Raw genomic sequence first — 25867 nt, forward strand, 5'->3', positions numbered from 1 at the left:
TGGGACTAAGCAAACATCTGGACATATACGCCTGTCCAGTCCCCAGGCATCCTTTTTTTTTTTTTTTTTGGCCGCGCCACGCAGCACGCAGGATCTCAGTTCCCTGATCGGGGATCAAACACCAGGGATTGAACCCACGCCCCCAGCAGTGGAAGCGCAGAGTCTTAACCACTGGACTGGCAGGGAAGTCCCCTCAGGCATTCTTATTTCCAGCCAACAACACCCCGCCCCAGGTACTTTTCGCAGCTGAACCCCTCCCACTAGATCAGGCATCCCATCCAGCCCCAGTCCCCCTGAGCCCCCTGCCTTGCCAGCCAGGTGAACCATTCTTCCCATGGGGTACAGGGATGGGAGTGGGGACTGCAGTCTTTGAAGGTGGCCAAGACTACCTACCCAACACTTCCCTGGGCCCAAGGTTGTCACTCACGTCCCACAAGCCCTGTGTGCACGTGAGGGTGTCTCTGCATTTACCCCCATCCCAGCCAAAAGGATTGGCAAGGTCTGCACCCCCATCCCAAGGAAGTAGTCGAAGGAGAGGAGAAACCCTGGTAGGAACTGGGGAGCCTGGCCCTTCCCTCTTCCCCACTCTCCCTCACCCATCCCTACCAGCCACACTCCAGGTAGTGGGGGACGTGTGCCAGGCTTCTCGGGCAGTCCAGCTCCAAGGTGGCTCATCCAGGACCAGAGTCTGGGCCCTGCCCACTTTGATTACAGAGCATGGAGGGGGCTCAGGTCCCACTCACCGTGCCCCCACCAGTGCTCCTGGACCCCAGACACCTGAGCCCTTCGGCCAGCCTCCCTTCCCTCTGGAAGTGGGGGGTGTCCTGCTGTGTGGACATTCGATTCTGGTTTTGGCCACTCAGTCCAACACCTTGGTGACAGCACAGCCTGCGCTCACTGGAGAAGAGAGGATTGGGGTTGGGGACACCTCTCCCTGGAGCAGCCCTCACCCAACCCCCCAGAGGAGGTGTCTGGGGGCAAAGACAGGACTCCCAAGGCCAGAGACTAAAAATAAAATATCCTACAGACATAGAGAACAAACGTATGGATACCAAGGGGGAAAGTGGGGTGTGGTGGTGGGATGAACTGGGAGATTGGGGCTGACCTATACAAACTACTATGTATAAAATAGATAACTAATGAGAACCTACTGTAGAGCACAGGGAACTCTACTCAGTGCTCTGTGGTCACCTAAATGGGAAGGAAATCCGGAAAAGAGGGGATATATGTATACGTATGGCTGATACACTTTGCTGTACAGCAGCAACTGACACAGCAGTGTAAAGCAACTATACTCCAATAAAAAAATAAATAAAAAATAAAATAAAATATCCTTTTTCACATAAGTGGAGTAAAAAGAGCAGAGATACACTTTAAGTGGGGGGGGGAGGGTAGGGGGCAGGCAAGAGAAGTCCCCAAGTCACAGCTGTCAGCTGTCCCAGGAAGAAGGAGCCAAGGGGCCAGCCTGTGCCTCCCACAGACTGAGGATGCTCCTTTCCAGCGTCTCTGGGGGCTCTCATGGGGTGCCCCAGCCTGCCCTGCCCTGCCAGTCCTCTCCACATGGAAGGGGCATCATCCCCAGTTCACTGGGGTTGGCGGGGCAGTAAATAAAGGCTCTCTGAAGGTTCTTGGCCAGGCACAGAGCTGGAAGTGATTCCTGCAACCAGGAAGGGACTTAACTGGGAGTGTCTCCAGCGCCCGGGTCCAGCTCCATCCAAGGCCTATCTAGCGGGTCTCACATGCGTGTCAGAAGCCCATGGAGGCCGCCCAGGGCATGGGAGCCAGACGAGACCCCTCATCCAGCCGGGGGGGAAACTAGGGCAGACTCCCTGGAGGAGGACAGTTCACAGGGTCCCATCTGTGTGGGGAAAACAGACCCCTCTGTTTGCTTTTTGTTTTTTTGGCTGCGTGGCAGGCGGGATCTTAATTCCCCAACCAGGAATGGAACCCAGGCCCTCAGCAGTGAAAGCGCGGAGTCCTAACCACTGGACCGCCAGGGACTTTCCTAGATTCCTTTATATATGTAATATATATAATCTCTCTAGATAGACAGATAGATAAATAGAGAGATAGATAGAGATAGAGCCTATTGGTTCTGTTTCTCTGGAGAGCCCTGACTAATACAAGAAGATTTTCCTGGGTGGGCCTGATCTAATCAGGCGAGATCTTTAAAATTGGGTCTAGAGGTCAGAGCAGTGGAACATCAGTGATTCTCCTGCTGGCCTTGAAGACACCAGCCTCCAAGGGTTCTACAGATGCAAGGAAACGAATTCTGCCATGCGAGCTTGGAAGAGGACCCCGACCTCAGCCTGCACCTTGATTGCAGCCTTGTGAAACCCTGAGCTAAGGACCCAGCTCAACTGTGCTGCCTGGACTCCTGACCCACGGGGACTGTGAGAAAATTAATGCATGTTGCTTTACACCACTGTGTTTGTGGTAACTTGTTATGCAGCACAGATAACTAATACACTTCTTGTGTTGGTTTGCTCGGGCTGCCATAACAAAGTGCCACAGGCTGGGTGGCTTAAACAACAGAAAGTTATTTTCTCACTATTCTGGAGGCTGGAAGTCCAAGATCAAGGTGTCAGCAGGGTTGGTTTCTCCTGAGGGCTCTCTCCTTGGCTTGCAGATGGCCACCTTCTCCCTGTGTCCTCACATGGTCTCCCCTCTGCACCTGTCTGTGTCCAAATTTCCTCTTCTTGTAGGGACACTAGTCATATAGGAGTAGGGCCCACTCTACTGACATAATTTTAATTTAATTACCTCTTTAAAGATCTTATCTGTGAATACAGTCACATTCTGAGGTATGGTGGTTAGGACTTCAACACATGAGTTTGGGAAGACATGATTCAGCCCATTGCTCTTCTCAGAAGAAAAGATGTAAAACAAATACGACAGTGTTGGCCCCTCTGAGTTACGGGCTGGGGACACCAGGAACCTGCCACCTGTACATTTTTACAATAAATTTTAAGGGGAACAAAGTCCCTCTTGGACTGGGTGAAGAGAGGCAGCATAGGAGCAGGGCGGAGGCAAGGAGGGACAAGCCTTGTTTGGGCTCCCAGCCTGGCCCTGTCACCTCAGTTTCCCCCTCCCCACACTGGAGAGGGATGTAGGGGCAGGGTCAGCGAGGCCTGCAAAGGAGGTTTGGGGCAGGGCCCTGAGCTCCGGGAACTACCTGTGTCCCAAACCCTCCATGGCTCCCCATCACTCTTGCCCTCATAACCCAACTCCTGCCTAGCCTACAAAGCCCCGCGGGTCTGGCCCCCATCCACTTCTCTGACCTCACCTCCTCCCATCACTCTACCTCTCTCACTCCCTTCAAGCTTGCTCCTGCCTCAGGGCCTTTGCACCTGCTGTGCCCTCTGCCTGGGAAGCTCCTGGTTGCTACCTCTTCCATTAAAGTTGCAAGACAATTATAACCTTCTCAGAGAGGGCCTCTCCAACTGAAGCAGCACCCCTGCCCCGTCCGGCCTCCAACTTACTGTCCAGTCTCAGCATCCTCACAGCACATCCGAAACCATAATTTCTTGTTTACAGACGTCTCCCTCCCAGACTCCTACAGGGACAGACGGTGCTGGTCTCGCTCACCACTGCATCCGCAGCTTCTGCACACAGTAGGTGCTCCATAAATACTTTTTTTAAAAAAATTTATCCATTTGGCTGCGCTGGGCCTTAGTTGCGGCACGCAGGATCTTCCTTGAGCGAGCGGGATCTTTCGTTGCGGCATGTAGGATCTCTTTTTTTTTTTTTTAGTTGCGGCATGCGGCATCTTTTAGTTGCGGCACGCAGGCTCTAAGTTGCAGCATGCGGGATCTAGTTCCTTGACCAGGGATCTAACCCTGACCCCCTGCATGGGGAGCTCAGAGTTTTAACCGCTGGACCACCAGGGAAGTCCCCATAAATGTTTGTTGAATGATTACATGCGCCCCACCCACCCCCAATTCCAAGGCCTGGGATAGGAGAAAGGAGCCTGTGAGTACCTTCTCATACCTGCAAGTGCAGGTCCTCAACAAACATCAGATGAAGCCAGCCCCCAGCTGTGAGCGACTCTTATCAAGATCGAAAACAGGGGGAGAAGGGCCACACCTTGAGGACACTCCAGCGGGGAGTCCCAGCGCCAGCCTGGGACGTTGGCGCCCCCTGGTGGAACATCCCCAGGCCAGACCCTGCCGGCCGGCCGGTGGCCTCCGTTGTATTCCAGGCTGGTCTGGCGGTGGGACAGAGCTGGCCAGCAGATGTTGCCCTTGGCTCCTTATGCCTTGGATGTGAGCCCACTCCTGGAGCTGGGTTAGCAAAGGTCATGCCCCAGCCATGCAGGGGTGGCCCCTTGCCTGTCCTGGGGCCTGAGCTCTGACCTCCAATCCTCCAGAGACCTGGGGGTCTACTCCCCTCCTAGCCTCTTTCCAAGGGACCCTGGGCCCTCCCCTCTGGGCCTGAGAGCAACAGGACAGGAAACCTTCCATGCCAACCCACAACACCACACGTGTGTCCAGGACACACACACACACACACAGAGTCTGCCCAGACCAAGACAGAGAGGCAGTCAAAGTCTGAGAGACACTGGAGAGGTGGTGAAAGGGACAGACACGGTGAGAGAAGCCAGAAGCACACGAGTGGTGGCAGGCGTCCTCAGAGACACAGCGAAGAGGAGAGGGCTGGAGACAGCGCAGCGAGGGGCAGGAGAGCCAGGGGGCAGAGCAGGCGAGAGCAAGGGGGATGGAGAGACAACACCAGAGCTGGTGAGAGTCCCAGACAGACGGGGAGTCACAGGGGCCGGGGGCGGAGCGCTGGGGGCCCGTCATGTCCCCACACCTGTGTCCACGCTGCCCTGTCCTCGGCTGTGGTGAGGCACACGGGTGGCACTTGGCGTCTGGCCCACCCGCCGCTACTGGCCTCACTGACTGCAGCTCACAGTACACTCCCAAGGGACTGGGCCTCTGGCAACCTCTGCCAGGTGGTCCCCACCCTGAGCCCTGCACCTGGCTGGGCCTCTGCCACTGCCACTGCCCACCGGGATGCCACCGCTGTGCCGACGCTGCCTGTGGCATCGCTGGATGGTGAGCGGGCCTGGGAAGCAAAGGCCTGGTCTCGGGCCTATGCTATCTCACGTTCAGACCCCAGCCTTGCCACTTACTTGCTGTGCGAGCTTGGAGCATTTCCCCTCTGTGCTACCTTCTTATCCCAGTTTTACCAGTGAGGTAATGGAAGCTGGAATCAGGACACAGGATCTCCCAAGTGGTGGCACTGAGTTTTGTTTTGTTTTGTTTTTAAATTATTCCCTAACATTACACTATATCACATTTGGTAGCTCTCATTTCAAAAGGACTCCTTGGGACTTCCCTGGTGGAAGTGGCTAAGTCTCTGCGATCCCAATGAAGGGGGCCCGGGTTCGATCCCTGGTCAAGGACCTAGATCCCGCATGCCGCAACTAAGACCTGGTGCAGCCAAATAAATAAACAAATATTATATATATATATAAACAAAAGGACTCCTATGTTGAGAATTCCCTGGCAGTCCAGTGGTTAGGACTCCACGCTTTCACTGCTGAGGGTGCAGGTTCAATCCCTGGTCAGGGAATTAAGATCCCACAAGCCGCCTGGCCGGGGGTGGGAGGAAGGACTCCTATGTATATTCTCTTCTTGAGCCAGAGTCTTTTATAATTTGCTGCTGATAATTTTATCAAGGCATCATTTGGGGGACAAAAAGGATATTTATAGGGCCTTCCCTGGGGGCGCAGTGGTTAAGAATCCACCTGCCAATGCAGGGGACACGGGTTCGAGCCCTGGTCCGGGAAGATCCCACATGCCGCAGAGCAACTAAGCCCATGTGCCACAACTACTGATCCTGTGCTCTAGAGCCCGTGAGCCACAACTACTGAAGCCCGTGCACCTACAGCCCGAGCTCCACAACAGGAGAAGCCACCACAGTGAGAAGCCCACGCACCGCAACGAAGAGTAGCTCCCGCAACTAGAGGAAGCCCGCACACAGCAACGAAGACCCAATGCAGCCATAAATAAATAAATAAATTTTTTAAAAAAGGATATTTATAATAGATCTTAGAAATAATATACTTCAGTATTTAACAACTATGAGAGCTTTTAGAAAGTTCTTAGTTTCCCTCCCAAGGGTTTTTTCCCCATGTGGGTTAAATTCCCCAGCTCAGCTGCCTGTGACTTTGGGTGACTGTGTGCCCGGATCTCAGTTTCTCCTTCGGGAAATAGGGACACTAATGCCTTCCTGTGAGTGCCCAGGGGCAGGGGGCCTCACCGAGGTGCAGCGTGTCAGGCACTGGGGAGCCCCGGGGGAAGCCCTCGCTGTTCTGTGTCTCTCTCCCTGCCTGCGTGCCGGGGGCGCCGGGGGCAGCCCCAGGCTCAGCCTCAGTGGCTGCAACCACTGGCCCAGTTAACGTGGCCTTGAAGGGAGCCCGGGAGGAGCCATCACTGGGGCCAAGCCTCTCCCTCTGTGCCCCGCCTCAAAGACGCCGAGACGTCCTAACCTGCAGAACCTCCAACTGTGTGACTTATGGCGAAAGGGACTTTGTAGGTGTGGTGGAGTTAAGGATCTTGGGAGGGGGAGATGATCCTGGATTTCGCAGTGAGTCCTTATAAGAGGGAGACAGGAGGGTCGGGGTCAGAAGGAGATGGGGCAACAGAAGCAGAGGGCAGAGCGATGCACTTTGAAGACGGAGGAAGGGGCCACAACGCAAGGAATTTGGGAGACCTCTAGAAGCCAGAAAAGGCATGGGAACAGATTCCCTCTAGAGCTTCCAGAAGCAACACCTTGACTTTAGGTTAGCCCGTGGGACCCATCTTGGACTTCTGACCCCCAGAACTGCGAGAGAATCCCTGTGCATGGTTTTTGGGGTTTTTTAAAATACATTTATTTATTTATTTATTTTTGGTCGCCCTGGGTCTTTGTTGCCATGCGCGGGTTTTCTCTAGTTGTGGCGAGCAGGGGCTACACTTCATTGCGGTGCGCGGGCTTCTCATTGCGGTGGCTTCTCCTTGCAGAGCATGGGCTCTGGGCGCGTGGGCTTCAGTATTTGTGGCTCATGGGCTCTAGAGCGCAGGCTCAGTAGTTGTGGCGCACGGGCTTAGTGGCTCCGCGGCCTGTGGGATCTTCCCAGACCGAACCCGTTTCCCCTGCACTGGCAGGTAGATTCTTTTTTTTTTTTTTAAGAATATTTATACCCTTTTTTTTTTTAATTTAGGGAAGGCTCTTTATTTATTTATTATTATTATTATTTTTTTATATTTATTTTTGGCTGTGTTGGGTCTTTGTTTCTGTGCGAGGGCTTCCTCTAGTTGCGGCAAGTGGGGGCCACTCTTCATCGCGGTGCGCGGGCCTCTTCACTATCGCGGCCTCTCTTGTTGTGGCAGGTAGATTCTTAACCACTGTGCCACCAGGAAAGACCCTGTGCATGGTTTTAAGCCACTAGGTTTGCGATAACGTGTTAGGGCATCCGCAGGACGCTCATATACCTCCCGACACAAACCCCCAATGCAGTCTTCTCAGAGCAAACACTGAGACGCCCCCTCCCGCACCGGCCGAGACCAGGTTCCCCCACTCTGGCCAACACCCTCCCAGAGGCAAGAGGACCCCACTACCAGCCCCAGGAGCCAGCCCCTCCTCCCTGCCACGGCCCAGCTCCCCGGAAACACCAGGGTCCCCCAGTCCCCCAGTGAAATGCCTTGGGGGGAACCATGCCCATGTTTTCTCTTCCCCTCCTGCCACAGCCTGGCTGTCACCCATGTCATCCACCTGAGCAGCGAGGCCCACACCACAGGTGTCCCCCCTCCCCTCTCCCCTGCTCACTCAGAAGCTCGGGTATGAAATGAAACGCAGGATTGGGGGTCAACCCTCCCCCCGAAGCCAGCCCCTCCTGCAGGCTGGAAGACCTTGGGCACCGGCAAGCTGCTCTCTGAGGCTGTTTCCCCGCGGCGCCGGGCCTGGGGCAGAGGCAGGCAAGGAGGCACGGGCAAGTGGGTCTGGAGGTGGGTGGGTGGATGTGGGATGTCTGCCCACAGTGGGGGGCTCCCGGCATGCCCCCGGGGGGCCACCTCCCCTCCTTCCCAGCCCGCACCCAAGCCTCCCACCGCCCCTCCGCTAGCCTGCAATCATGGCTCCTCCACGCTAATCGCTGCGCTTGACTCGGCTCCTGGCCTCGCTTCCCTAATGAGGGCTTTGTCCCCTTAATTGGCCATCTCCAGGAGCTTTTCTCTGGCCCCCCACCTACACTGCACTGTCCCAGATCGAAGGTCCAACTATGTGCTCATTGGGCCCTTGGGGGGCACACAGAAAGACCCCTCCCCTCCCTGCCCCCTTGCCTTCCTATATCAGACCCCCACCTACAGGTGCCTCAAACCTCAGGGATGAGGCGAGGGCACAGGACGAAGGCCCTGTTCCAATTGCCCAGGCCCTGCCTCTGCCAGTCCGGGGAGGGCCCTTCCCTGCACAGCCCACCCACCCTCCCAAAGCCCATCTCTCTTCCTGTCCCCCCACCCCCAGCCCTGAACCCCCAGCCCTGGCTGCTCCTTGCCCCTCACAGATTTGGGGGGCTGCTTTATGATCAGCATTGTGGGGAGCTACTCCAGATCACCCTGGCCATGCACCCCGGGGCTCCGGCAGCCCCTGGAATCTCCGAGCCCGGCCCCCGGGAGCTGTGTGCCTTCGTGACTGGGGCAGCCGCCTATGTGCTGCGCACCCTGAACCCCCGGCGGCCCCGGCCCCCCAAAAGGAGGCCCAACCACAGGAGGTTCCTGCACAACCAGATCTGCAGGTGAGGGGGGCGGGGTGGGAGGGGAGCCCTTGGTGTTGGGGAGACCAGACCAAACAGAGAGAAGTGGACCCCGGAGCTGGATGCAATCAACACCAGTATGCATTTACTGAGTGCCGACTGTGCGCCAGGCCCCAGAGACCCATCAGTACAAAGCAGACAAAATTCTCTGTCTTCATGGAGCTCGTGTTCCAGTGGGCAGGCAGCTGATAAGGGACAGCCAAAATAAAGAGATGAATGATACGGTATGATGGTACAAAGTGGAGGAGCCTTGAAGACACGGTGCTGAGTGAAAGCAGCCAGACGCAAAAGGCAACCTATTGTATCATTCCATTTCTGTGAAACATCCAGAACGGGCAAATGCACAGAGCCAGAAAGCAGATTAGTGGGTGCCAGGGGCGGGTGGGGGGTGACGGGAAGAGACTGCTAATAGGTACCGGGTTTCCTTCCAGGGTGATGAAAAGTTCTGGAACTAATTAGAGGTGGTGGTTGCACGACATCATGAATGTACTGAATGCCAGTGAATTGCACACTTTAAAATGGTTCATTTTAAGTGATATGAATTTTACCTCGATTTTTACAAACAATATGGTGTGTTCGAAGGTGATAAGTGCTGCGGAGGGCATGCTGGGGGAGGGTTGGTACTTTAGGTAAGGTGTCAGGGAAGGCCTCACTGAGGAGGTGACATTTGAGCAGAGACCTGAGAGAGGTGAGGGAAGGAGCCCTGTGGATGTCTGAGGGAGAGCATCCCAGGAAGGGGACAGCACGTGCAAAGACCCTGAGGCAGGAACATCCCTGGTGTGTTCGAGGGCAAGTAAGAAGGCTGGGGTGGCTGGAACAGAGTGAAAGGGGAAGGGAATTAGGTTCAAAAGAAACAGGGGCCTGATTGTGGAGACCTCATGGGCCTCTGGAGGGACTTGGGCTCTGGGCTGGGATGTGGTACAATCTGAAAGGATCCCTCTGACTGTTGAGCGGAGATCAGATTGTGTAGGAGGCTACTGCAGTGATCCAGGAGAGGGATGATGGTGGCTCAGATGATGGGTGGGGGACTGGGGTGTGGAGATGGGGTCCGACTCTGGGGCTTTTTGAAGGTAGCGCCTTTCTAACCCACACACCACACTTGGCCCCTCTCCCATGGCTCCCCATCGCCCTCAGGACAAAGGCTCTGCCCTATTAGCCCCTGTTCCCCTGCCAGCCCCAGCTCCCCATCTAGCACTTCACCATTCAGCCTCTGGGCCTTTGCATATGCTCTTCCCTTTGTGGTACAATGCCTTTCCCTGTCTCCAGGAATGTGGATGGAGACTTCTGTTCCTTCAGGTCTCTGCTCAGCCTGTCCCCCCTCTCACACCCACCCAGCACCATCCCACCTTGCCCTGTGCTCTCCCCTCACCCTCTGACAGTAACCATTTTTTGAGGTTGCTGTGTGCCAGGTACAGTGTACTAAGGCCTTGCCATACACTACGTCACTTAATGCTCCCAACAAACTCACACTGTAGGTTCTGTCTTTCCCCTATATTACAGACAAGGAAGCTCAGAGAGGTCCAATGACTTGTCCAAGGCTACACAGCTAGACAGTTGATACAACCCTAGGCAGTCTGAATCCAGAGCCCATGCTCTGGACCACTTTATAGTCCTGCCTGGATATAGCATCTCAGGGACTTGATGATGATGGTGATGATGGTGATGATGATGAGGATGATGATGGTGATGGTGATGGTGACAGTGATGGCGATGATGATAGTAAGGATGATGATGGTAATGATGACAGTGATGGTGATGGTGATGAGGATGATGGTGATGGTGATCATGATGATGGTGAGGGTGATGATGGTAGTAAGGATGATAACGGTGATGATGATAGTGATGGTGATGGTGATGATAATGAGGATGATGGTGATAGTGGTGATGGTGATGGTGAGGATGAAGAGGATGATGGTGATAGTGATGATGGTGATGGTGAGGATGAAGAGGATGATGGTGATAGTGGTGATGGTGATGAGGATGAGGATGATGGTGATGATGATGGTGATGGTGATGATGATAGTAATGGTGATGGTGATGGTCATGATGATGATAAGGATGATGGTGATAGTGGTGATGGTGATGATGATGGTGAGGATGATGATGGTGATGATAGTGATGGTGATGGTGATGATGATGGTGAGGATGATGGTGAGGATGATGATAGTAATAGTGATGGTGATGATGATAAGGATGATGGTGAGGATGATGATGGTGATAGTGATGGTGATGGTGATGATGATGGTGATGGTGGTGATGATGGTGATGGTGGTGATGATGGTGATGGTAATGATGATAGTAATGGTGATGGTGATGATGATAAGGATGATGGTGATATGGTGAGGATGATGGTGATGGCGATGATGGTCGCAAAATATCTGATACTTAATATGTGCAGAAGCACTGTTCTAAGTTCTTCAGTTTTAACTCACAGTACTCACTTACAGTGAGTATGACTCCATACTCCCTGACAGTAACCCCAGGAGGTAGGTGCTCTTATAATCCTCCTTTTTCAGATGAGGAAACTGAGGCACAGAGAGGTAAAGTGACTTGCCAAAGGACCTGCTTTTCTGTAAGTAGGTGGCTCCTCCCAGCCAGCCCAGGACCTTGCCTCAGGAGGTCGTGGGACCAAATTTGAGTAGATGGGAGCCCGGTCCAGCCTAGCCACTGCGCCCACACTGCAAGCCGCCTTCCACCAGGATGCCCAGCTGTGGCCGCACCCAGAATGCTCACTCCGCACACACACATACACCACTGAAGAGGAAAACAATCACGTCCCCAAACAGGGTCCAGCCCTGTGTTCCAGAGCTGGCCTCCTAACTCCTCTTCAGCCTCCTCATCAACTGCTCAAGGACCCCTCCCTATCTTCAGCCCTCGCCCCAATCTGGACCCTGTGATAATGCCAGCCTCTGGCCTCCCAGGCTCCCTGTCTGTCCTCCCTGCTCCCCAGGGCCAGCTTCTCTGCTAGAGCATCCCGAACCTCCCCACCCCCATGCCCGGTTCTGCCACATGCTCCCCAGAGACACAGGCTGCCCACCAGTGGCCTTGAGGGCAGCCCAGGTAGCTCTGAAGCACATTCCCCTCAGCACTCAAGCTCAGCCTAGGAAGATCCAGGTCAGAGACAAGCTCTCCTCAGCATCTTCCCACCCACGCCCTCCTCCTCCCTCCAGGTCCGCTCAGGCCCTGCTCGCTCAGGAACCCCCTCCCACCCACGCTATGAAATTTTAACTTTTTGTGAACATTTTTCAAACCCACAGAAAAGTCAAGACAGTTGTCTGAGGCAGCAGTTCTAAAAAGGTGGTCCCCAGACCAGCAGTACCAGCACCTCAGCATCACTTGGGAATGTGTTAGCAATGCAAATTCTCGGACCCCCCCACAGAAACTCAGGGACCCAGGAACTAGCATTCCCACAAGCCCTCCAGGTGTCCTTCCTGTTGTGCACTGAAGTTTAAGAGCCACTGACCTATTGATCCCTCATGTAACATCACTTAGATTTTACTGTCCATAACATCTTAGCCTATTTCCTTCATCTACATGTTTTTAAATAGTTTAAAAGTAAATCACAAATGTCACGACTCTTCAGCCCTAAACACCATTTATCCTTACTTTGTTCAGGTCAGGGACCATACATGGCATGTAGTTGTCATGAATCTTAAATCAGTCCCCCGCCCCCACCCTCGCACCCTCTCTGTCATTTAACCTGACCTCCCATTACTGAAAACTTTCCCTGGGGCACTCAGAGCATAACTATTCTCCTTGGCATCAAAGACAGTGTCACAGTGGCAGTTCTCACTAAATATGGTAAAATATATATAACACTGGGCTTCCCTGGTGACGCAGTGGTTAAGAATCTGCCTGCCAAGGCGGGGGACACGGGTTCGAGCCCTGGTCCGGGAAGATCCCACATGCCGCGGAGCAACTAAGCCCACGTGCCACAACTACTGAGCCTGTGCTCTAGAGCCCGCGAGCCACAACTACTGAGCCCATGCGCCACAACTACTGAAGCCCGCGCGCCTATATCTCGTGCTCTGCAACAAGAGAAGCCACCACAATGAGAAGCATGTGCACCGCAAGGAAGAGTAGCCCCCGCTCACCGCAACTGGAGAAAGCCCGCGTGCAGCAACGAAGACCCAATGCAGCCAAAAATAAATAAATTAAATTAATTAATTAATTAAATAAATATATATATATAACATAAAATTCATCATTTTGAACATTTTAAAGTGTACAATTCAGAGGCATTTTGTATATTCATAATGTTTTGCAACCATCACCTCCACCTAGTTCTGGAACATTTTCATCAGCCCCAAAGGAGAATCGGTACCCATTAGTATTCCCTCCCCATCCTCCCCTCCCCGCCAGCACCTGGTAACCACCAATCTGCTCTGTGTTTCCAGGGATTTGCCTATTCTGGACATTTCACATAAACAGAGTCATACAATATCAGATACATTTTTAAATAAACCTTTTCCTGGAAGTTTAACATAGTACAAAAAAATGCACACATCATCCGAGTGGAGCTTAATGAGTTTTCCCAAAGGGGCCCCACTAACGTAACCAACACTCAGATCCAGGAACAGGGCATTCCTTGTCCCAGAGACCCTGGTAGTACCTCCTTCCCATGAGCCACACATCCTGGTTTCTCTCACTGTCGATTGAGTTAGCCTGTTTTTGAACTTTATTTAAATGGCGTCACGTATCCACTTATTCTAAGTCTAACCGCTTTTGTTCAACATTATGTTTTTGCATTAACCTGCTAGAACTTCCATAATCAAACACTACAGACTGGTGCAACAGAAATGTATTGATACTTTCTCATGATTCTGGAGGCTGAAGTCCGAGATCAAGGTGTTGGCAGGGAGAGGCCTCTCTCCTTGGCTTCACACGTGGTCATCCCTCTGTGTGTCCTAATCTCCTCTCGCTGGATTAGGGACCACACTGATGATGTCATTTTAATGTAATCACCTCTCTAAAGACCCTGTCTCCAAATACAGTCACATTCTGAGGTCCTGGGGGTTAAAACTTCAACATATGAATTTTAGGGGGACACAGTTCAGCCCCTAACAGCTTGTGAGATCCGTCTGCATTGTTACTGAGGGGTTAGGAATACTGGGGGGAGACCTGTGCAATGGCTATTACCATCATCCAGGTGGGGGAAGCTGGGGACTCCAACCAGGGGTTAGTGGAGATACTGAGAGGGTTGGTGGAGATGCAGATTCATAACTATTTAGGCAGTAGAATGCACAGGGCATCATGTTATAGTCACATTGCCAGCCCACAGTGCCCCTTTGTGTGAAAACTTTTTTAAAGGCACCCCTTCCTTAAGACATTTTTTACTTCTACATGTTGGAATATAGTCATATTAAATCTAAATGTCAAAAATGTGCGTAGTGGGCTTCCCTGGTGGCGCAGTGGTTGAGAATCTGCCTGCCGGTGCAGGGGACACGGGTTCGAGCCCTGGTCTGGGAAGATCCCACATGCCACGGAGCAGCTGCGCCCGTGAGCCACAACTACTGAGCCTGCGTGTCTGGAGCCTGTGCTCCGCAACAAGAGAGGCCGCGATAGTTAGAGGCCCGCGCACCGCGATGAAGAGTGGCTCCCGCTTGCCACAACTAGAGAAAGCCCTTGCACAGAAACGAAGACCCAACACAGCCATAAAAAAAAATAATTTAAAAAAAAATGTGCGTAGTGTTGGACGAGATGTGCTGTCTTGTGCAGTGCACAAACCCCACAGCTGTTCAGAGCTTCCCTATGAATGGGGTTAAAACGATTACATTGTCAGACTCATGAAAGTGGACCCGGGGCAGAGACACTAGCACAGAGAAGAAAATTGTGGAGGGAGAGAAGGGACAAATCACTCCTGGGATGGCAGATGGGAGGGGAATCCTTCGTGGTCACCCAGCTAATGCCTGGCTCTCTCTGAAGGCAGTTTGCCAAGATCAAAGCTGCCACCCAGCGCCTGGCCATATCCATCCTGTCCCAGGAGGCACCTCCCCAGAGACCGCCACCCCAAAGGCCACCTCCACCACCTCCAGCCCCCTTCCTGGGGATGGCCTGTGCTGTGGCTCCCACTGAGGCACCCCATGCCGGCCCCAGCCTGAGTCTCGCTGCCCTGGACGCCTCCACCCACGACCTCTCTTGAGGACATTGTAGTCCCCCCAGAGTGTCCCTCAGTGCCATCTGACCTGTCCCATTGTGTGCTGGGCCAGGCGGACCTGAGGCAGGACCCACACTTCTACGAACCCCTGCTCCCTACCCTGCATGCCCTGGGGGGGAGGGAAAGAGCTCTCAGCTCCTGAGGGGGGTTGGGTGGGCAGGTGAGAGGTGTCTTGTGCCTGCCATTCTCATAGGATCCCTGAAGGCTGGGGGACCCGCTCCCCATGACACCCAATCACAACCCAGCCCAGGCTCCCAGACAAACCAAACTGCCCCTCCCTCCGTGACAGCTCTTCAGCCACCGCCCCCCCAGGAGCCCCCTGTCCCATCCACTACCCTCCTGGCAGCCTCTGGGAATATGAACCAAGCCCAGACTCCCACCTCTGACCACGGCCTCATGGGTCTTCTCCCAGGTCCAGTTCCCCCACCACAGCCCCTTTGAGGGGGTTCACGCTCTCCCTCCCCCACCTCCTCCCTTCTTTCTTTCCAGCCCCACCTCCTTGGCAACTGTCCCTTCAGCTCCCTCTTACCCTGGTTCACCTCTGCCTAGTGTCTGGTGTCATCTTACTATTCCCAAAGATTTGCTGAGTGCCTACTATGTGCCAGGCCCAGGTTTGGGTGCTGAGGATTCAGCAGTGAATAAAACAGATAACATCTCTGCCCTCGCGGAGTTCACATGGGAGGGGGGTAAAGTCGGGGGTACTGAAAATAAATGAGTACATCCATACATTTTTTTAAACACGAGATAAATTTCCAATTTCAGATTGGCATTAGTGCTGTGAAGAAAATAGAACAGCGACCTGGTCAGGTGACTACTTGATGTAGGGTGGTCAGGGAGGGCCTTGAATGACAAGGAGGAGCTGGTACTGCGAAAGTCTGGGATTCCAGGCAGAGGAACCAGCTCGTGCAAAGGCCCTGAGGTGGGACGTTGCGGGAACAGTAAAGGAGGCCAGCATGGCTGGAGTGGAGTGAGACGAGGGAGAGTGGTAAGAGGTGAGGTCGAGAGGCTGACAAAGGCACACCATGAATTGGGAGTAGTTTGGATTTTATTCCAAGACTGATGGCAAGTTCACTCTCCTTCTCTTTCAACCCCATTTCCAAGCACAGTCTAAATATTACGAACACCACCGTAGGAGGCAGGTGCTGTGAGATGGGGAAACTGAGGCACAGAGAACGAACGTGCGGGGAGAGGGAGGGACTTCTTGGCTTCGTCGCGCCTTTAACCCTTTCCAGGAAAATGCTTGGGTCTCTTTGCTAAGTTTCTGTCTCTAAACAGAAGGGCAAGGGTTCGAACCCCAAGCCTTCCCCTGCCCCGGGCACAGCACCTCCCTCCCTCCCTCTCGGCCTACGGGGTCTGAACTTTACAGCGGGGCAGGTAGCGACCCACCCACTTCTCCAGCTGGAGTCCGCGTTCTCGGTACCCACCGCGCCGCTCCGCCTTAGGCCCGCCACTCACGCCTGTCACGACTCCCCATTGGTCAGACTGGCTGCTTTCCCGCCCCCTGACGGGCCAATCACGCTCTCAGGAAGCACAGTCTGGCCCACACGCAGCCCCCCCCCCCAGGGAGAAGTAGCGGCGCTTGCGGATTGGCTGGGGGCGGGGGGGTGGGGCTGAGCAGAGCTAGACGAGTGCCTATTGGGCGGCTCAGCCCTGGTGGGCGGGACGCGGACGGAGCCGGGGGCGGGCCAAGTGTCCGGGCTTTGGGAAACATCTACCAGGCCTGCGAACCCCGCGGGTGGGCCTGAGCGGCGGAAGTCCAGCTGCGGGAGGTAAGTGGCTCCAGGCCTCACATGCGGCGGACGGGCCGGGCCCCGTCCCGGCGCCTTCCTGATAAGGCCCCTCTGGCGCTGCGGGGGGACCGACCTCCCCGCCTTGCTGGTGGAGGACAGCCGGGGGAGGACTCCTGCCTGGGCCCTCCAGAATTGGCTAGCCAGGGGCTCGAATTCTCCACGGGCCGCTTCCGCCCTCTCTACCAAGTTTCCGCGTCACCCCTGCGTGGTGGGTGGGTTTGGCTCCCATTTCCTCAAGAAGAAAACTGAGGCTCAGACAGAGCTGAAACTTGCTTAAGGTCACACCGCCAGCCAGTCTCGGCTGCAGAACCGGGTTCCCCAGCCCACGTGGGGATCTAAACAGCCCCATTCGCTCCTCAGGTTGCCGCCCACCTCGGGCCGCTCCTCCTCCTCCGGCCTCGGGCTCCCTCCACCCAGAGCTGCGTTCTGAATTTTCATCATTTCCCCAGAGTACCGCCAACTCTGTCTCCAGCCGAGACCCCCTCCCCACATTCACCGCCCCCCACCACACACACATTTTCATCTTCTCCCCCAAATCAGTTCCCCTCTCCAGGTCCCCAGTTAGTCCCTGGAACCTGCCACCCTCGGACCACTGGCAACCTGAGGATCTTCCTTCTTCCCCCTCTGACCACAGCCAGGCCCAGCTGCCCCCTCCCCGCTCTGTCCCCGCTGCCTGAACTGGAGCCCAGGCCTCACCCTTGGCCACCTGGACCCCAGCCCCCACCTTCGCCCTGGCCTCCACCTCCAGTCCAGCCCCACCGCAGCCAGCGAAGCCTCCCTATTTTATTGTATATTTTGAAAACTTTTTATGGAAGTATATCACATATGTAGGAAAACAGAAATCACAGATATACAGCTCAAATAACTTCACAAAGAGAACGCTCTGGTGTGAACAGCATCCAAATCCAGAAGCCGAACGTCCCCCACACCCCAGAAACCCCCCTTGCACCCCCTCCTTCAACACTGCCGCCCAAGGATAACTGTTATCATAACTTTAATGCCACAGGTTGGTTTTGCTGGGTTCTTGCCTTATGTAAATCCTTTACTGTATCGTATTTATTCCTGACTAGACAACCTGTTACACATTGTCCAAAATTCAAAAGCAACAGACTAGTACACAGTGAAAATCAAATGTCCTTCACACTCCGCCCCTCAGAGGCCTGTCCCTGCAGAAAGAGCCTGTTCCTTATGTGCGTTCCAGAGAGAGCAGATACAGATAGGAACAGTACCTACACTTTGTTTTCTTCTTGCATTTTGGCACAAATGGGAGCATTGTTAGACACACTATTATGCTTTTTTTTTTTCTTCACTGTTAACATCTCTTGGACACTTTTCCACGTTGTTACTTAAAGATCTCCCTTGTGATTCTTCCTGGCTGCAAAGAATTCCATGGTATGGATATACCATAACTTACATAACCAGTACCCTAACCGTGGAAGTTGGATTTATTTCTATTCTTTTGCTCTGGGAAGATGCCCATAATGAATAACCTTGTGCTGTAATGAATAACCTTGTCCTGTAATGAATAACCTTGTCCCGTAATGAATAACTTTGTGTCATTTCACCGGTATGTCTGCAGGATAAATACTTAGGATAGTTAGGAGTGAGTTCTCTGGGTCACAGGGTTTGTGCATCCGTAATTCTGAGAAACGTGGGCACATGGTTCTCCCTAGGGGTTCTTGCAATCCCCACTCCTACAGCCCAAAGGGAAGCTCCTCCTCGCTCTAGACTCCTGTCACTGTCACAGGCTTCCGGACGGTCCAGCGCCCCCGCCCCCACCTGACCCTGTCCCTCCTGTCCCCTGGAGAGCTGACGCCGAGAATGGGAGTGAGGAGAGCACTCCAGGTGGAGGGAGCTGCCCGGGCAGAGGCCCTGAAGTGGGACTTGGCCACCGAGGCGGGCAGGTCCCGGTCCAGCGCCTTGTGGGAGGAGGGTACGTCGTAGTCCTGAGGACAGAGAGAAGCCATGGGGCCTTGGGGAGAGCTGAGAGATAGGGTCAGCCCTGTGTTTTCAAAAAGGTGGTTTTCTTTCCCTCTCTCTTCACTTCCGCAGGGAGAGCGCTGCCAAGATGGATTAGGTTCCCTAGAGATCCTAGCACTGGCCACAGTTGTAATTATGCAATTAATTAATTCAGTGCGGTTTTGTTGTTGAGGGAGTTTCCATTCCATTTGTTTTTTGAGACAAAATTCACACAGCATAAAATTCACCATTTTAGCCATCCACTAGTTTTTAAACTTTAGATATGTCACACATAGAAAACATTTTCAATGGTAGATGTGTTCAGTTTAAAGAATAATCATAGACGCCTGCAGGGACTCACCAGCCAGCACTGAACCTTCCCCCGAGTGAGTGTCAGCCGGCTTGCCCTCCACTGGGTCCACTGGGTCCACAGGGTCTCCGTTTCCTAAATAAATTAACAAACAAGTGAGTAACATGCAGAGAGGGAGGGAGCTGCAGACAAAAGCCAGGACTCCCACTTGTGCAGCAACTCAGGCACCCAGGGACACAAGCCTCTGGCTGGGACATGTGAGGCTTGGGGTGTCCAGGGCCCAGATGCTCACCCTGACGGGGGCGGGGAGGGGCAGTCACCCCTCTAGTCCCCACAGCACCTTGGCCTTCATGGCCTCCCAGGGGCTTCAGTGTCCTCCCCTTTAAAAGGGCTGCTGGCCAGGTGGCTCTACCAGTCCCCTCCCCCTTAATTTTTATATTTCTCTCTTTTTTTTGGCCACACCTCGCAGCATGCGGGATCTTAGTTCCCCAACCAGGGACTGAACCCGTGCCCCCTGCAGTGGAAGCACAGATTCTTAACCACTGGACCGCCAGGGAAGTCCCTTTCTTTCTTTTTCTTAAAATTGTGGTACAATACACATAACCTAAGCTTTACCATCTCGACCATTTCAAAGTGTACAATTAAGAGGCATTTAGTATGCTCATGATACTGGGCAACCGTCACTACTGTCTAGTTCCAGAACACTGCCATCTCCCCACACGGAAACTCTGTAGCCCTTTCAGCCACTCCTCGCACCCCGCACCCCCCCCCACCCCCCCCACCCCCACCCCCGCTGCCCTGCGGTGGAAGCGCGTCAACCTGCTCCGTCTCTATGGACGCAGCCGCGTCAACCTGCTCCGTCGCTATGGACGCAGCCGTTTTGGGTTTGGGGCATTCCACGTAAACGGACTCCTGCGTTTGGTCTTTTGTGACTGGCCTCTCTCGCTGAGCATCGCGGTGAGGGGCCTCCACGCTGGGGCCTGTGTCGTTGCTTCGTTCCTTTCTATGGCTGGATAATATTCCACTCCACAGGTACCCCAGCCTTTCTTTCTAAAACCTGGAGGGGGGCTCAGCTGGTGAGTTTTCCACACGGGTGAACTGCATTTCAGAGGTGGCAGTCAGTCTTGAGGGACCCCAGGCCAGGAAGGAGGGAGGTGGCGCAGCTGGGAGAATGCAGCTCTTTTTGCCTCGGGGCTCAAGTCCTGCTCCCTCTGCTACGGGCAGCGGGCCCTCAGTCAGGACAGTCACTGCTTAGACCTCGGTTTCCCCCCGGGGGTGGGAGGAGGATCACAGTTGGAGCCTGGGGTGTAAGCGTGTGGACCCTGGACATGCAGAGGAGCCCTCTCCCTGCCTGACCCCACTCCCTCAGCCCCCCTGCCCACCCCAGGACATGGCAGCTGCGAGGCCCGGCCTGGGACGCGTCATCCCTGGATCGTCCATCCTCTTCCTGTGCGACATGCAGGAGAAGTTCCGCCATGTCTTGTTCTTCCCCCAGATCGTCTCTGTGGCTGCCCGCATGCTCAAGGTACAGCCCCTCCCCCCTCAGACCCCCCAGTCCAGGGCCCCGGCCCCGCCTCCCTCAGACCCCCCAGTCCAGGGCCCCGGCCCCGCCTCCCTCAGACCCCCCAGTCCAGGGCCCCGGCCCCTCCTCCCTCAGACCCCCCAGTCCAGGGCCCCGGCCCCTCCTCCCTCAGACCCCCCAGTCCAGGGCCCCGGCCCCTCCTCCCTCAGATCCCCCAGTCCAGGACCCCGGCCCCTCTTCCCTCAGACCCCCCAGTCCAGGGCCCCGGCCCCGCCTCCCTCAGACCCCCCAGTCCAGGGCCCCGGCCCCTCCTCCCTCAGACCCCCCAGTCCAGGGCCCCGGCCCCGCCTCCCTCAGACCCCCCAGTCCAGGGCCCCGGCCCCTCCTCCCTCAGACCCCCCAGTCCAGGGCCCCGGCCCCTCCTCCCTCAGACCCCCCAGTCCAGGACCCCGGCCCCTCTTCCCTCAGACCCCCCAGTCCAGGGCCCCGGCCCCGCCTCCCTCAGACCCCCCAGTCCAGGACCCCGGCCCCTCCTCCCTCAGACCTAGGAGTTGGGCCCCCAGCCCCTTCCTTGGGCTCAGACCTTTGCTCCTCACCCCAACCCAGGTGGCCCGGCTCCTGGATGTGCCCGTTGTGCTGACAGAGCAGTACCCACAAGGCCTGGGCCCCACAGTGCCCGAGCTGGGGGCTGAGGGTCTGCAGCCACGGGCCAAGACCTGCTTCAGCATGGTGCCCGTGGTGCAGCAGGAGCTGGACGCACGGCCCCAGCTGCGCTCTGTGCTCCTCTGTGGCTTGGAGGCACAAGCCTGCATCTTGGTGAGACCCCAGCTGAACCTTGGGGACCTCCATTCACACCTGGGACCTCCCCAACCTAAAAAGGGTGTCTTTCCTGACCCAGAACTCTCTATCCTCCCCTTCCTGACCCATGACTCCCCTCCTGACCTGGGACTTTCACCTTCACTAAGGACCCCTCTCTTTACCTGGGGCTCCCATCCTGCCTAGGATCCCGTTGTAATCTGGGGACCTCCTGCCCTGATCCGAGCCTCCCTCATCCCCATCCTGGTTCCCCAATCACTGTTCTTGTCCGGGGGTAGCCCTGACCTCTTTCTGCCCCTAGCACACAGCCCTGGACCTCCTGGACCAAGGGCTGCAGGTCCACGTGGTGGTGGACGCCTGCTCCTCCCGCAGGTGAGAGGGTCCCCTCAGGGGGTGGGGTGCATGTGGGATGGGTTTGGGGCACCCAGGAAGAACCAGGGGGTGGAATCCCTGCCGAGTTTGCCAGGTGTCTGGGTGTCCAGACCAAGGCACTGACACCGCATACACACACTGCCCCCCCCGCCCCCCGCAGCCAGGTGGACCGGCTGGTGGCGCTGTCCCGGATGCACCAGAGCGGCGCCTTCCTCTCCACCAGCGAAGGGCTCATTCTGCAGCTCGTGCGTGATGCCGCCCACCCCCAGTTCAAGGAGGTACTGACCCCCACGCCCCACACTCTGACCTCCCCCATCTCCCATGCAAACGGCAAATATCTTTTCAGCACTCACCACATATTCACAGAATACATCTGGGAACACAGAAGGCTGCCTCCTCCAGGGGCGCTAAGTTCTAGTGGGGGGAGACTGTGGGTCAACACCATAAATCAATGAAAGGAGAAGCTGTCTGGCCACGAGGACTGTAGAGAGAGATAAAGCAGGGGAGGGGGCCAGGTGTGCAGAGGAGGGGCTGCCTAAGGTGGTCCAGAGGCCTCCCGGAAGAAGGTGATTTTAGAGTGAGGTAGAGATGGGAGGGAGCCAGGCAGACGGGAGAGAACAGTCCAGCAGGGGCCCTGCAGACGGGAGCCCCTTGACCCTTTCCCGCCACCCCCTCTTCCAGTCTGTGGCACTCAGGTCCAGCCTCCACACCCACCACCTGAGTGGCCTTCCTAGTACCCAGGTCTGACCAGGTAGTCCCCACTGCTTCACACCCTTGGCCCTTAGGATAACAGGACATGCCCAAACTTGAGATTCCCAGCCCTCTGAGATCTGCCCCTTCCCCTCCTCTTAGTTCAGTTCTGTTGAGCATTTATTGAGCACCTACTATGTGCCAGCCACTGTGGCAGGTCCAGGGGCAATAGCAAAAGACAGTCTGTATTCAATTTCGCATTGTGGCCTGGAGCTGGGGAGGGAACATGTGGAATGTGTGAGAAATAAGATGGGGGCTGGCAGCTGGGAGGCCCCTCCTGGGGGGTGGCCTTAAAGTGGAGACCTGAAAGTGCAGGAGCAGCCAGTCATCCAAAAAGTGGTCCTGGCAGAGGGGACAGCTAGGGCAAAAGCCTGGACGTGGGACTGAACTTGACTTATTCAGGGAACGGTAGCAGGGCATGGTGAGTGCAGGGTGAGTGTGGGAGGAGGGGAGGCAGGGTGGAGCCAGAGCCGAGACTTCCCAAAGATTTTGGTGGGGGTGGGGAGGGGCAGCCATGGGGGTTTGCACAGGGGGGGCTGGACACTGTCAGATCTGTGTGTGGTGCCAGGTGGCTAATGGATATGTGGTAGGAAGGGGGGAAACCAGGGTGGAGGCAGCGGTGGGGATACAGGCTTTGCTTATTTTCATTTTTTAATCTCTGCAGGTTAGCATGACAGGGATTGCTGATGGGTGCAAGGTGTGAAAAGGCAGCACAGAGAGGGGATCCGGCTTGAGTGCAGTTGCTCAAGCTCTCTACTGATGGGGGTGGAGGTGGCGGCAATGAGGTTGAGAGGTCAAGTGACCACCAACATCTAAGAGGCAGCTGGATAAGTGAGTCCAGAGTTGAGGGGCAAGGCGAAGACTGGATTTGAGAGTTGAGGGATAGGAGAGGTGAGAGTACTTAAGAAGAAGCATGTGCAGACAAGAAGCCCCAGGACAGAGTCGGTCACCCTTAGTGGTCCAAGTCAGCAAGGTGGACCAAGATGGCAGATGACCAGGTGCTAACCCTGGTGGCTATGGTGAAAGGGAGACCCCAAGAAAAGTTTTGAGAAGAGGCAGTGGTTGGTTTGGCCAGTTGCTACTAAGGGGGCAAGGGAGATGAAAATGGAGAAGTATCCCTTGGATCTGTCATGGGGATGAGAACCCTTGACGCTTCCTGACTCCCTACCCCTACCCTACAGATCCAGAAGATCATCAAGGAGCCTGCCCCAGACAGCGGGCTGCTGGGCCTCTTCCATGGCCAGAACCCCCTCTTCCGCTGAACTCCCTACCCTGCCTTGAGGGGAGACCACCTTCTTGTCCCTGGGACCTTGGCAGAAGCGCTTTCCCCCCCATTCTTGGATCCCAAGAGTGGTGCAGTCCACCGGGGGTACCGCCCCCTCAGGAGGGGATGTGGGTGCCGCTTTTCCATTGGGCGGCAGCTCCCGGAAATGCAAATGAGACTCCTGGAAGCTGGGCGGGGGTTGGCTGAGCCGAGCTGGAGGTGGGGCTCGGCCCCCGGGCCACTTCAAGGGGCGGCGAGGGAAGGGGGAGGGAGTGTCACAGGCTGTGTGGGACCCGGTCTCAGAGAATAAACATTGATGTGACTGTGGACTGAACCATTCTTGGGTTTGGGGGGTATCCCGGGGGCGACTGGGGGCTGCGGGCGGTGGGGGAAGAGGGGTCCCCAGCAGGTGGGGAGGGGGAGGTGCCTCTTCTCAACTCCAAGCCGGCGCGAGGCAAAGGCGAGGGCTGGCCACTGTCACATCTGCACCGAAGCCGGCGCGCATCTGCACGGAAAAGAACTGCCGGCCCGGGGTCGCCCAACTCGCTGCCGGTCGCCCCCCCTATCAGCGCGCGCACACGCCCAGCCGGGTTGGCTCGCAGACACGCGCTGGCTCTGCCTCCCCTGGCCGGCCCCCCACGTCGCCACCACCCCCGACTCCCCCAGGGTCCCGCATCCGGAAAGTGAGGTGAGCGTGACCGCACCCCGGTGCGGAGGGGGAAACTGAGGCACGAGGGACTTGGGGACGGGGAGGAAGGAAGAGACAGGCATGCGGATGAATGGATGAATGGATGGGAAGGACAGACAGCTTCATCTGAGTGGTCCCTGCTCCCCTAAGACGCAGCAGCCCGGGGATCCACATAGGGGCTCCCAGAATTCTGCAGCCCCCTTGGAAATCTGGGAGTTGGGACTCTACGGACCCCCCAGTCAGGGCCCCTCAGCCCCTTCAGAGTCTTAGTCCTCCCCCCGCCCCCACCGCATTCTTGGGTGCCCAAGAAGGCAATCTGAGTCCCCCAGGGACCCAGGCATCAGAGCTCTCAGCCAGACCGCCCCCCATTGGGGAAGCAGAGCCCCCCCCCCGCCCCTGGATCCCAGACCCCTCCCAGAAGGCCCGGTCACCGGACCCCGCGGTCAGAGCGCCCAGCACCCCCTCTCTCCGCAGGGATCTAGGAGTCCCTGCCTCCCCCCTCCTCCAGGAGCCCCTGGGACCGGGCGCCGGCGCCCCCGGCCCCCGCCTTTCGGATCCAGGTGTCCCCCCCTCCTCACCCCCCCAGCCTGAAGCTTCGCGTCTCGGAGGCCGCGCTCGCGTCGCCATGGCAACAGGAGTCTATTTTGCGCTGGGAACACACAGCTCCCGCCGCAGCGCCCCCCCACCCCGCCCCTCCAACCTGAGCCTGAGCGAGAGTGGGGGACCCGGGGAGGGAGATCGGTGGTCCGCGGTCGGGGGGAGACACAGAGACACTCAGAGGGACAGAGATCTGTAGACAGCAAACCTAGGAAAAAGACACACAGAGACGGAGACACGGAGTCAAAGAGGTAGCGAGAGATGAGGATGTGGAAACGGGGAAGACACAGGATGTAGAGAGACAGAGACCGACGGGGCAGAGGGAAGGAGAAAATGTTGGCACACAGAGGAGACTTGGGACAGAGACTGAAAGATGCATAGATGCGATGAGACACGTAGAGAGAGACAGGCTCAGAGAGGCCGCGACTCAGGGCACCTCCCGATAGAGATGAGAGACCCGCCGGCAGGCTGAGGGAGAGGAGGTGGGAGGCGACGTCCCGGGAGGAGGTAAGGACACGGAGACGCAGAGACTCCCAGAGACAGAGACATAAGAGACAGGAAGGCCTAGGGACCTGGGCGGGCCGCTGGGAGTGCGTGGGGAGGGTCCGCATCTCTCCCTCAATCCCACCTCCCACCTCCCAGGTGGCGAGCCGGGGGCGGCGCTGGATCCCTCCACCCTGCCTCCCCCGCCCGGAACTGGGATCCCCGCCCCCGCATCCAGACCCCTCCCCTTCTCCCTCCGCTTTCCCCCTCCGGCCGGGTCCGCCTCCTCTGGAACCCAGATGCCGCCTTCTTCCACATGCCTAACCCAAACCCACCCTCAACCCCAGATATTCCTAGGAGGC

General features: G+C 56.1%; 2 protein-coding genes across 8 annotated transcripts; both read left to right on the forward strand.

Annotated features, from left to right (window-relative positions):
- Positions 1–8606: 8606 nt before the first annotated feature.
- Positions 8607–16254, forward strand: LOC309648286 (uncharacterized protein C19orf85; the record flags this gene model as incomplete). The annotated part of the gene is given in 5 exon segments (XM_082436783.1): positions 8607–8779; positions 14723–14933; positions 14935–15066; positions 15068–15115; positions 15119–16254. Coding segments are annotated over 5 exon segments (627 nt in total). The 3' UTR covers positions 15182–16254.
- A 328-nt stretch (positions 16255–16582) lies between these two features.
- ISOC2 (isochorismatase domain containing 2) lies at positions 16583–24064 on the forward strand. Of its 7 annotated transcripts, none has more exons than XM_082436775.1 (7): positions 16622–16723; positions 20046–20089; positions 20401–20538; positions 21142–21351; positions 21653–21723; positions 21884–22001; positions 23655–24064. In XM_082436775.1, exons 3-7 carry the CDS (start codon positions 20404–20406, stop codon positions 23733–23735), a joined length of 615 nt encoding a protein of 204 aa, XP_082292901.1. In that variant the 5' UTR covers positions 16622–16723; positions 20046–20089; positions 20401–20403; the 3' UTR covers positions 23736–24064. The 7 variants fall into 7 exon arrangements, with proteins under 7 accessions (XP_082292906.1, XP_082292905.1, XP_082292907.1 ...); XM_082436776.1 differs by having other exon boundaries at positions 16644–16723; positions 20383–20538; XM_082436778.1 differs by lacking the exon at positions 16622–16723 and adding an exon at positions 19485–19564 and having other exon boundaries at positions 20043–20089.
- The last annotated feature ends 1803 nt before the right edge of the window (positions 24065–25867 follow it).

This window comes from Balaenoptera physalus (genome assembly GCF_965194825.1).
Source record: "Balaenoptera physalus genome assembly, chromosome: 19".
Lineage (NCBI taxonomy): Eukaryota > Metazoa > Chordata > Mammalia > Artiodactyla > Balaenopteridae > Balaenoptera > Balaenoptera physalus.

Coding starts and splice junctions, on each gene's coding strand:
- ISOC2 (XM_082436780.1), top strand. CDS start 20,404: ATGGCAGCTGCGAGGCCCGGCCTGGGACGCGTCATCCCTGGATCGTCC. Junction 21,352..21,652: donor AGGCACAAGCCTGCATCTTG/GTGAGACCCCAG, acceptor TTCTGCCCCTAG/CACACAGCCCTGGACCTCCT. Junction 21,724..21,883: donor GACGCCTGCTCCTCCCGCAG/GTGAGAGGGTCC, acceptor CGCCCCCCGCAG/CCAGGTGGACCGGCTGGTGG.